General features: G+C 35.3%; 1 protein-coding gene across 1 annotated transcript in view; it reads left to right on the forward strand.

Moving 5' to 3' along the window:
• The first annotated feature begins 577 nt into the window (after window positions 1-577).
• Window positions 578-12379, forward strand: part of LOC146139686 (uncharacterized) — a 33588-nt gene continuing 21786 nt past the window's right edge. Inside the window, exons 1-11 of the mRNA XM_083392513.1 lie at window positions 578-620; window positions 2892-3067; window positions 4663-4752; window positions 7319-7423; window positions 7629-7710; window positions 7826-8029; window positions 9940-10097; window positions 10708-10807; window positions 11199-11336; window positions 11587-11653; window positions 12093-12237. Coding sequence (XP_083248639.1) covers window positions 2960-3067; window positions 4663-4752; window positions 7319-7423; window positions 7629-7710; window positions 7826-8029; window positions 9940-10097; window positions 10708-10807; window positions 11199-11336; window positions 11587-11653; window positions 12093-12237 — 1197 coding nt within the window. The 5' untranslated portion in view covers window positions 578-620; window positions 2892-2959. The remainder of the gene's footprint in view (window positions 621-2891; window positions 3068-4662; window positions 4753-7318; window positions 7424-7628; window positions 7711-7825; window positions 8030-9939; window positions 10098-10707; window positions 10808-11198; window positions 11337-11586; window positions 11654-12092; window positions 12238-12379) is intronic.

Consider the following 12379-nt stretch of genomic DNA (forward strand, 5'->3'; position numbering starts at 1 on the left):
TCCCCGAAGCGTTCATCGCGAATGAACTTTCTGGTCCGGGTTCTCTATGAATGGTCATCTGTATACTAAACACGTTGTTCTGCAGATAGATTTCTTGATCCCAAAGTGTGTTGGCTTAAGCGTTTCTGGTTGCTACGGGTAAGTAAGGCGTTGGCACAATTGGCCTGTAGTTAGTCAGGCTAAACTAGACCACCGCAGTCGGTGACCCGAGTATGCACCGGACTCATAAATTAAAGGTCAAAAAGAAAAAAGTTGAAAAACACAAACACTTTCAAAATGCGGTAGCAATTTTTAACTTGATAGTAACGTATAACTGATATATTTAGATTGGCTTTCTACTGGTTTTATAACATATTAAATGAAATGCCCGGCGTTGCACTAGGTTAACTCTAACTGATAAACGACTAATGTTTAGTTGTTGACTTTGGCAAAATAAGTGAAACAGAGAGCTTCTCATTGATTTCTATGCGCTGGCGTTATTCAAGCGTTACTTAGTTACCAGCAGTTAATAGGTTCAGTTAGTTTGTTTGTTTTCTTCTGTCCTGCGGTTAAAGTCTGTTTGTACATTATTTGTCCCCAGAAGTCTGTGACGATCAAAAGCTAGAGTGTAATGTATGCAGGTAAGCCGTTGGTAGAAACTGTTTGTACACCCACTCAACACTACGAAGGTATAGCGCTCGTTTTCAAGAGTTTAGAGGTTTGCTCTTTTACCGAATTCTCCTAACTTTGGACTTTTTTTTAACAGGTTCATGATTTTACAAACACATATCATTTTACATAACCCGAATATAAAAATGAAATAAAATGCTGTTCTGGTTGGCAGAAGTCCTGCCATTTGTTCATTCCTAATGTTTTGACCTGTTATATGTTTTAAGTGAAAAAAGACAAACATGTTATGTATTTTTAAGTGGAATAAACTCGAAAGAGCTACCTGCACTCCGAACAATCAAATATGCACCCGATTTTCCTATATCTTAGACAAGCCTTGGCAACTTTTGACCTTTAGTGCACCCTGTCCACTATGGAAAGTAAGCACCCTGTCACTCAGTATGCTTTTCATGGCGCTTTACACGGCCATACTTTTCAGGTACAAGGTACTTAACTGATGGGGTTCTTTCACCAGATTCCTTAAGATAGTATCCTTCCTTTTTTTCCTGGGTAATACCGTTTTTTTGGCGGCAGTAAATTAATAAATTGATTACATAGACTGCCACTTATTACTTACACCATAAACAAAAAGGTAAAAATGTTGACCTTCCGGCGATGCACAGTGCAACTCTGGTCCTACCTCCATGGAGATCGGTTGTCGTGAGGACTAGGTCTAAACAAATATTGACAGGCATTTTGGGCCTACTTTTTGACAATGAAATGAAAAAGCCTCTACACGTTCACCACTTTACATTACTTTCTTTTAGTTGGTTAAAAAAATCTTTCAAGTATATGTGGATCAGTTTGTTTGGCCTGTATAAATCCCTTGTGCAGTTGCATATTCAGCCAGGCAGTTGCCCAAGTTTTATCTAAATAAATCCAGTTTTGCATTTACTTGATAACAGCCAAGTATTTTCAAGCTGTGCAAATATCGGTGCTCTTTCACTATTGTACGTAAAAATTAATAAATAAAAATTTTTCTTTAAATGCCGCTTACCACAACACATATTGTTTGGGTTAGGGTGTGGGTTAGCATTTGGTTGAGGATGGGTCAAGTTATTATTAATAATAAACATAATATTACTTGACCCACCCTCACCCAAACGCTAACCCGCACCCTACCCCAAACAATATGCGTTGTGGTATGCGGTATTATTAATATATTTTTTTTGCATAACTTTTCACGTACAATAGTGAAAGAGCGCCCAAATATCCTCCTACCAATATTGAAAAAAGACTAAGTTTGGCCAGTTTCATTCACACACTTAAACTTTTCACATATATAAATTATTTGTGTCCTATTATAAATAATCTCAAGTGTAAATATATATCCTTGAATGTACACAAATCTAGCGCTATTCGACCAAAATCCTACTGAAAAGTGTTATAAATTCAGATGTTAAAGCAGCATGAACTTGGAGCGGCATTCCTAAAGTTGATTTTTTACTTTAAAACTTTAGTCATAGTGGCTGTACATATGCTAATATTTGTGAACTGTAAGCATGTTTCCTTGACTGAAGTTAATGTGACTGATTTCATGGTGATAGGTTGCATATTCTTGGTGTACGTTTGGAGTGTTGAAAAAAAAAACAGGTGCACTTGGCATGCTTTCAACAGTGGCACACTAATGGGTAGCAGAATCACATTAAGAACTATTTTGGTAAAAGCAGCTAAACATGTCTAAATAACCCAAACTATCTAGTTTGTGCAACTAATGTAAACTGCGTATTTTGGCTTGATGCTTTTGGCTTCATACATACATATAAAAATGCAATGCATTTGAATCCTAATAAAACATTATACTAGACCCTCAATCCTGAAGCACTCATGACTAGTTAAGCATGATTTACTCCAGGAATAATAATATGAATGTCTCAAAATACTGCATAATATGTACAGTCCAGTGGTCAATTTTAAATCTGATATAATTGTATATGATATATATGTATATGTGCGATGTGGTACAGGATAGGATAATAGGATAATATTTTATTTGGAACGTCAAAAAACAAAAACAAAAAACGAGAATCGCCGAAATCACAATGTTTTGAAATATTTGAAATATTTGACGTTCCCAGGAGACAGCGAAAGACCGTACAGATTTAAGTTATTTTTATAGCGAAACTAATCGTTCTTAAAAGCATAATAAAAATGTTTGGTGCAGTAAGACTAGAAGGATGCTTCTCTTAATTGATTTTTTTTACTCTTAAAATATAAAACAATTTTAAAACTTACAATTTCAGATAAAATGTGATCTTTATATTCCACTTGTAATCATACCTGAAGCAAAAGAATTTGTAATGCTGTAAAGATGACAAGTGAATTGGCCTGGTACCTGACAAGCTGTGATGGAGCCAGGCATAGGCTGCCTAAGGAAATGCTGTTTGTTGGACGGAAAGACTGTGAAGTCAAACTAAAGGTGTTTGTATTATATATGTGTATATATATATTATACTATAGTTTGAATTGTATGTCTCTGTTGGTTAATGAAAAAAATTATCTGTCAGCACAATAAAGCCTGCTCTCTCGCAAAACACCATGGCTTGGTACACTCTTAGCACCTGGGTAACAACCAGAGCTGTAAACCCATGTTGATCAGCCACTTAGAACACAGATATTTGGGAAATGAATATTTGATTTATTGCCAATTCCGCACAGCCATAAAAAGTTTAAAGCTGAATCAACCTTTTTATCAAAACATAGGCTAATTTTGACAGATATGTTTTTGTTTGTTTAGTCATCACAATTTGAAACACTTGGAAACATAATTTGTACTCAGAAACGGATTCAGGGGTCACCAACCCCCTACAAATATTTTTGGTAACTTTTAACAATGTTAATACCTTTAAAATTTGACATGTAAATGGAGGTATAACATCCAATAAAAGCCGCCTTAACCTGAAGTATTCAACTTACATTACAATTATGCGACATCAGGCTAGCTTCTGGCATTTGTAAAATTGATAAATTTATGCAATTGGCCTGACATCAGCGTCAATATGACTTAGATCCACCTGAAGTGGGGCAACAGATTACCCAATTACTGCTTATTAGCCATCCAACACATCTTGTCTTTCATTTTGGCGTCGTGAAATTTTGCCACATGAAAAATATGTCAATTTTGCAAAATTCGTTTTTAGAAAAAAAGTCATTTTCTTCAGACAGAAAATTGAATCTCTTTATTAGGAGTATTGCTCGCTTAAGATGCCATTTCGCTTGGTAGTTTGTGTGGCAGACTTCACGTTGTAGCCTACTAACCTAACCAAAATAGTTAGATAGTGGTCAGGCCTAAGCTAAATGGTCTTTTTACAGTGTGTTTACTCACACAAAATTTACGCAGAGTGTGCAATTTATTGCGTTTGTTGCAGCGGTTTTAACAGTTAGCAATTTTCATTTTTAATTGTTTGTTTTATTCATTGGACCCGGTTTGGCTCAGCATTCTGTGATTTCTTGAATACCATGCAGGGTAATTAATTTACATCAACAACAATGCAAATACAGTTGTTTGCAAGTTAGAATTAAACTGGTAAATATTCTTTTTAAACTGGACAAATCTAGTTTAGGCATTTTTTTTAACTTTAAGTCAAGTAAACATAGGGTACATACCGTATTACACTTATAAATCCTTGCAAAATAGTGATCCAGTGGACTTACGGAGACAACTGGAGGATTTTGTAAACAAAAAAATCATTAAATTGTTTTGACTGCGCACTTCCATTAAAAAATTTATCAAAAAATACGCAAATACTGATGATGTCATATATCATAATTTAAAGTTAAGCTGATTTAAAACAAATGATTTCAAATTAGTTTGTGCTTTGCATGATTAAGAATCACCAATCATCATGAGTATTTACATTTTTTTCACTGAAATGTAACTGACCAATACCAAATTTCCTTTTTGTCTGCTAAATTTAGGCGGGCAGAAGGCACAGGACACTTACAAAAAAGACACAGTAAAAAAAATAAAAAACAACTGTCATAGAATAAAACATTTATTTTGTTCTATTGCAGTCCAAATCAGTGGATGATCAACATGCAGTGATGAACTATGACATGATGCAGCACTTGTTTCGAATTAAAGACCTTGGCAGTGCTAATGGGGTAACTACAAAAACTGCGTACATTTTTATTTTTTTAACAGTACATTGTGCATCCGAACAGTATTTACACATCACCATTTCTAGTATTTCTTGTTTGTGTTATAATTTTGACACAGTTTGATTGTTTTTAGATTATAGACAAAAAAATAATGCTTGGTATTTGATATGTTACATACAACCATTTGAAACCCCGGATTTATGTCAATTACAAGTACAACACAATGTTGTAGTGAAAATTGTATATTGAACAGATTTTTTAGACAATTAAAAACTGGTTAGTTTTAATGAAAGATATACAATTACACACACATATGTGTTTACTGTGATCTAGCCCTATGGTTCTGTAGGTCGCCATCGAATCGCTTCCATCTGAGCCTGTGTAGTTCATTTGGTAAAGCGACGGTCCCGATATGACCGGTGATGTGTGAGTTCAAACCTCACTGCAGGCTAGTTTTTTTTCTAGCCGGCCTTGCTTGCATCAATGATTGATTCGGTTAGTCTTTGATGGCTTTCAGTGAACTAACTAGTTATAATTTTTATAAAGCCTGTGAGCTGTAGGTTTATTGTATCGAAATTATAATTATCATTTAAATGATTAGCAAAATTACTACCATGCATTAATTATATAAATTCTTTAATGCAATATGAAGTTTTGATGAAATATTATAAAGTGTTTTTATGCCTCTGTGTTTTTGCCATGCGGCATCTCATGCCCATTGATATCTATGGGCATGCGTAGTAGTCCCTTAATCCGTCCATTGTTAAGAAGTGCGTCCTTTGTAAAGTATGTCAACAATTTTTTCTGTGACTTCTTCCCAAGCACCCATTTACCATTGGCGTGTGCATATCACTAAAGAAGCTCGAATTCAGTCTGTTACATGTTGAAACAACAGCCCTTTGTCTCGGCCACTTTTCTCACAAAGAATCAATAGCTTTGTGATATCATTGTTGTCTTGGATGCTCACAATTCACTTTTGCTCAAAGTGCTTGCGACATAAACAAAATCACCCACAAAGGAGCTAATGGTTGACGGTGCCTTTAATGGCAATTTAAAAGTAATTTGCGTCCACTCATCGGCAACAAAATATAATTTTTATGTTAAACTTCCTTGAAATAAGATATGGTTTATGTCTGGGCTTCCTACAGTTTTTAACTAGTGCCATTGTTTAATAATAAAACTCTTTGTGGACCTTAAATGTCTAACAGTCAATCAAAATATATCTGGTTATGTGCTTTGGCCTACCTTTGTTTAAGAAATGTATATCTTAAGGTTTGCATTCATTTTGACATTTGGATAACAAAATGCTGGAAATTACAATATTCGTGCAACCTGTTGACTGTTATATTGTTGTAGCCATCATTGAAACTTCTAAAAATGGCTGTGCCAAATATTTGCAACTATGTTCAAAGGGATGTATATCAGAATAAGAAGGTATTCTAGACTGGTAGCCTTAGAATCTAAAGCAGTAGTTCCCAACCGTTTTGTTGTCGCGACCCCCTTGCCAGTTTTCATTGCGACACCCATTGGGTTGAAAATAAGAGTAAAGGTGACTAAAGTATTGAACATATTAGTAAATCCGAATTTTATCTAATTACATCTATTTAATTAGGGTTTTAGTCATAATATACCCTTTAGTAGCCCAAACAATCAACCACATTTTACTAACAGTTTACGTTAGAACAAACAGAATTACTAATGGTTAACATTGTTAACAGTGGTATTTTAAAGCTATTTTTACAAGCATAACTGTATACAAAAACATGCTATGAATACCAGGTTGTTGTTCAACCTAATATTTTGAGTTATTACAGTGAGTACAATAAACTTTTTGCAAAACAGTCAGTATTTTTTGTAAATCATTTATGTGTTTTAGTTGTACTTTATTGCAAACATGATATTTAAACCATCAAATAACCTGCAATAAATACAAAGTCACTACTGTCAGTAATGAGTTTTTACTCCCTCTTGTTTCACAATTATGTGGCATAACCTTGTTGTATAAATCAAGTAAATGGCAAAAGCATTTGATTGATAGTTAAAGGTTAGGGGAAGGTTATCCGCAATTGATTGATCACAAAAATAGCGCTGATGCCACACGACTGCTAAATTATAGCAAGCACTATATATGTTTCAACACAGCAATAGCAAATTATCCAGACTTGCCACTCGGTATGCTCTTCTAATTAGCAAATTATATAAACTGCAGAATTGGATTTATAATACCTTTTTACAGCGTTCCATTTGTGGCATATTTTACTTCATTTTAGGTTAAACTTTGTCTCTAAATTTGTAAAATTCTGTCTCAGCCTAAGTACACTGCATGTAAAAAAGTTGCTGTTGTTATTCTTATTCCAAACTATAAATTTGTTGAAATGTTTTTACATACTTACACACTTGCCATTCTTGGCAGTCTGGTGTTTTCATTGGCTGAAAAATGGCAGCAAATCAATTTTGTCATCCACCCCCAAAACAGAGCAAATTTCAAGGTTTATATTGGACTGTTATGCCAATAAATTGGAATTAATTGGTGGATGTGCACAAGTCTATCAGAAATTTATTTTAACAGACGTATGTCAATGAGACACGCCTTCCCCCTCAAGTGTACATCTCCCTCAAAGATGGCGACACCGTAAGATTTGGCTACGATTCACAGATATTCAACTTAACCAGGGTAGGACTATATAAATCTCAAAATGTGCTATTCAACCTCATATTCATAAATACAGTATATATAGATATATTGGAAAAAATCCTAATAAGTTTGATCTTGAGACTTACCTGGTTTTAACTACGAACAGCTTTAATAGTAAGAGGAAACAATACCTTATTATATTGTAGTAGCTCTAATTCTATCTTTGTTGCCTTTACTTTTGCAGATCTTACGAGTAAAGCGGGGTTCTGAAGACAAGTCTTCCACTTCTTTATCTTCAACTACCACTACTTCCTCATCTTCAAGTGGTAAATTAGCATAGTATTTTAAAAGTTATCTCTGTTTAATTGTAAGAGTGTTTAATTTTTTGCGTGTTTTAGGCTGTATCCGATTTATATGTTGAGCTGCATTTTTGTTTCACAGAATCGACCCTTACTTCCTCATCCAAGACTAAATCGATGATAAACGGAGGTAGTTCTGTTTTCAGTGGTCAAAATGGGCGAAAAAAAGTTGAAATTCTTACCACGAAAAGTCACAAAGAAGAAGCAGCAGTGAAGGTTAAAAAGTCAGAGGAAGATCTTGACAAAATTCCAACCAAGGAAATTTCTGGAACTTCCACCCCACCGGGTATTTTAAAATCATAATTTAGTTTAGTGTTGTAGCAGGGTGGGGGTTCGGACCCCCCCCCCCCTTTTCATAAGTGATATTATCGTTTTTCGTTCGTTTTTGTCAGAGTTTTACTCACCGTCCGAAGCTGCACTGCGGCAATGTTTTTAATGTAATTAGGTCACGCGTCTTAAGCTAATGCGAAACCAAAATCAAACGCAAAACGCCGTTTTTCGTCTTTTGTTTGGTCGACCGTAAACGCTAGATAGTTTTTCTCTTTCGGCTTTCGTTATTCGTTCGGGTTAGCTAATCAGCAAGTGTGTGTTCGACAATTAATAATATAAATCAAGCGGTTTCCGCTTTTTTCTCTTTGAAAACGTTGAGTTAGACGGTGCTGATGTTTCTCGCTGTTTGTTGTCTGCGTTAATATCAGATCTTGGTGTAAGACTGGGGTCGGCAACCTACTGTAATTCGTCGGGCCCGTCGCCTCTTTGACAAACTATACACGAGTTCATTTCGAATACTTTTTGACTATTTTTACGACGTAAGTGCGAAAAATTTTCGCGCTCCGCGCGAATGATCTCACTACGTCCGGTTTGTTAACGTTTTGATGCTGTATTTTGAACTAGATCAGTGCTTCTTTGACGTTACGCCTTGAAAAAAAAAAGTGCGTCGCGGACAAACCGAAAACGTATTAAAAATATTTGACATATAACATTTTTTTATTTTCGGCAATGTAATAAAAACTTGCAAGAAATTTAAAAGAAATGCCGTTATACCAAAAAAAAATCGCGCTCGCTTCGCTCGCCAGGTTCGCCCCAACTTAAAACGGTTATCAAACGCTGAACTAGAATAACTAACTATTAAAGTTATACCGTTTATTCGAAGTAGTTTTATATGTCGCGCTATTCAAAAAACACCCGGGAAAAACGATCTCCGTTTAGCATTGGAGGTGGCGACAGACGTGCTTGTAATTTAGCCTAGTCCCGTACATGGATCTACCAAAATCAATCACACATATTTCACGGCCTGGTTTAGTTTTTCGCCTGAAGTTAACGATTGCACACTAAGCGGTTTCGTAGCTGGCGCCTGGCAGGATTGTCGACAACGCACGTGTTCGCTTTGTGTCTATATGTTCGATTTTGCCGGAGGTTAATTTTGCTGTTACGATTTTTTTTTCTTGTTTATGACGTCATTACCATCGCTATTTTATGACGTCATATCCGCCACTATTTTATGACGTGATTAACGTCAAACGAAAAAACAACGGGGAATTCCGTTGAAAATTCGGAACCCCCCCTTTTGAATTTCTGGATACGCCCCTGGATATAATATACCAGTAAAGTGCATAAATATATTTAGAAATAGTTTGGTAGAAGAAGTAAGCAGGAATGTGACTGGCTAAAAAAAATTCTGTAGTGGTAAATTGTTTTAAAGTTATTTTTTTTTTAAGAATTTTAAAATATGTTTTTGGTACAATGTTACTTCTATCTAAATTGTATTGAGTCCATATTAGTTGTTTACAAACTGGGGTTCATGAACCCCTGGGGATCGATTAGAAGGTTTGAAGGGGTTTGCAAATAATCGATAACTTAGTAGGCTGATAAGTTGTATTAGTCAAGAAAATAATTTTCGTATTAAATTTATTAATAATTAATCTTTTGAATCTCTTTTGAATTTTTTTGCTCGTTTAAGCTTTGAAAAGGGCTGTCATTATTACAAAGGGGCGTAAGAGGTCCGCAAAAGGTGAAAAAGTTTGACCACTAATCTATAATGCAAATCCACATGCATCAAGTTTAAAAAGCCTAGTAAAATAAACATAACTCATTACAAGTTGCTCAAAAAGAACAACTTACATTCCTGCTTTACTCAATAACCTGTCAAATAGAGGCAAAAATACATAATAATGACTTTTATATTTTATATCCCAGATGCTACATCGCCTCGCTCGGATAGCTCACGCTCGCCCTCCTCATTCACGGTGGACATATCGGGGAAAGAGGTTGTGGCCAGGGAAGGGGTGAAGAATCTCCAGCACTACGCATCGTTAAGGAGAAGAGCTAAGAAGAAGATCACTCGGGAGGAAAGGGTGTGTGTGTATCTGCGTGCGTGCGTGCGTGCGTGCGTGCGTGCGTGCGTGCGTGCGTGCGTGCGTGCGTGCGTGCGTGCGTGCGTGCGTGCGTGCGTGTGTATGTGTGTTTGCTTGCCTTGAGTAAATTCCATTAAAAGCTTAGTTTAGTGGAGACAATGTGTGTATAAAGTTTGCTAAAACACTGAGTTTCTCGACATATTTCTATTTTAGTACAGAATAGAGGAACCAACCTTACCTATTACAATTTTATATTAATTTAAAGACTAATGTATAATAAAGAAATAATTGAATATAATATGATGATGTATCAATTTCCAAGCTAACATACATGTTTAACCTATCTTTTTTTTATATTAACCTTATATTCTTGCAAATATTTTTTATATGGAATCATCATTTTTTTTTAAAAACATGAAAAAAAGTAACAGAAGCACAATATAAAAAAGGGGTCATCCTAAATGGCAATGCTGAAAAAAAAACATCTATTTATTGATGATGTTCTTATAAAAGCTAAATATAATATTTGTTTATGTATCTAAGCAAACTTTTCCAGTTTAAATGTATTCGATTGTTTATACCTTAAATTTAAATCTATACCATGAAATAGGATGAAGTAATGAATTCGGTGGATCAGTGGTTTGCAGCCAACCAACCTTCACGAGGTTTAGACACAGTACCCAAGAGGCAACAAATTCCACCCCAATCAGGTTGGTTTCCATTGCTAAGCATTTATACCTCTGCGCAAATGAAGTTAAGTGTTTTAGCTAACAATCGTCAGTTTCAACCATGCATCTTAACCATAAGTTATTTTTATTTAAAGAGTTACTTTATGATTGACCAATAATGTAGTATTCCTTAATATTAGTCACGAACTCACTCAAGAACATGACATGAAAAAAAGACGAAACCAATAGTTAACAATTAATTTAATAACGGAACTAGTATTACTAATTTTAAACATGTATCTGTTTTTTTTTTATTGTAAATTATTTCCAAACTTTCTTTATTGTGCATTACTGTAATGCAAAATGTATATATGTATCTCTCTGAAAAATCTCCACAGTTCTATTCCCTAAACAAGGTATTTCCGTTCCACAGCTGAACACAAAAGTTCGACGACATCTGTCAGAAAGAACATCAACATAAACATCAACGTGAACACAAACACTTCGGTGACAGCGAAGTTGCAAGAAGTGGCCGCAGACAAGAGTAAAGATGCAGCTCAAATTCAAAAAGGTATTCATACCTTGGCCTGATGCCAGGCTCAGTACTTATCTCCTAGCATGATAACTGTTTCTGTTCCATTGCTGGAATTTTGACAATGCCAGAAGAGCGTTAATTGGTAACGAACATCGCATACGAGATTTCAACTAGTTAACATAAAAACGCATTTTTATGCTTTTGTCAGTCGTTTTGCTTGTATGCTGTCAAATGTTTAAATCTGTGACTTGTGTTTGATGATAAATCTGTTTCCTTTGTTTTTCAGAAGAAACTAAATCAGCGTCAGAGATGTCTGTTAAGAAAAGTTCAAGTGGCAAAAGTAGCAGCAGCAGGTGCTTTACTAAAATAATAACATTTGGCTATAAATACACACGTGTACTTTACCTTTAATAAATGTAATGCTGTGTTAACTTTTTTTTGCGTTTTTTTAAATGCGTTGCCGTATTTGACTATTTCTCGTTCAACTTTTCATGGGTACTTCGAATTATACTGTATACAAATATACAAATATGCTGTATATCGTTTCTAGCTACGCCACAAAATAGAAATTATTGCGTTCGATCGTAAAATTATTTTTATTTTCGTATATCAGTTAGATGCCAGATCGGCCTAGATCCCATACTATCGGACACCACTAAAACCGACTGAAGCTTAGTTAGACAAGTAACGATGTTCAGAAAATACATGTTGTTTAACTTGGCACCGGGCATCGGGTATAGACTCAACTATGGTCATCCCTACTTATCATTGAGTTTTTTTGGTTTTTACCAGTTCCAGCAGTAGTAGCAGCAGCAGTAGCAGCTCGTCATCTAAACCGAGCGAAAGTGGCACCTACACCATTCAGGACGATGACAAAAATAAAGATGAGGCAGTGTTGGATAAGGACAAAAGCAAGGTGCCCGAAGAGTTACAAAAGGTTGGTGTATAAACCGTGCTTATTGCTCGGTGTATGCTTAAGGGTCGTTTAGATTTATTCCACTGAAAAAAACGACAATACACCATTTTAAAGACGTGATTTGATTTTGTGCCATTTCCATCAATGTGCTACATCCAGATAT

Source organism: Ascidiella aspersa, chromosome 6 (genome assembly GCF_963924565.1).
Source record: "Ascidiella aspersa chromosome 6, kaAscAspe10.2, whole genome shotgun sequence".
In the NCBI taxonomy this organism is placed as follows: domain Eukaryota; kingdom Metazoa; phylum Chordata; class Ascidiacea; order Phlebobranchia; family Ascidiidae; genus Ascidiella; species Ascidiella aspersa.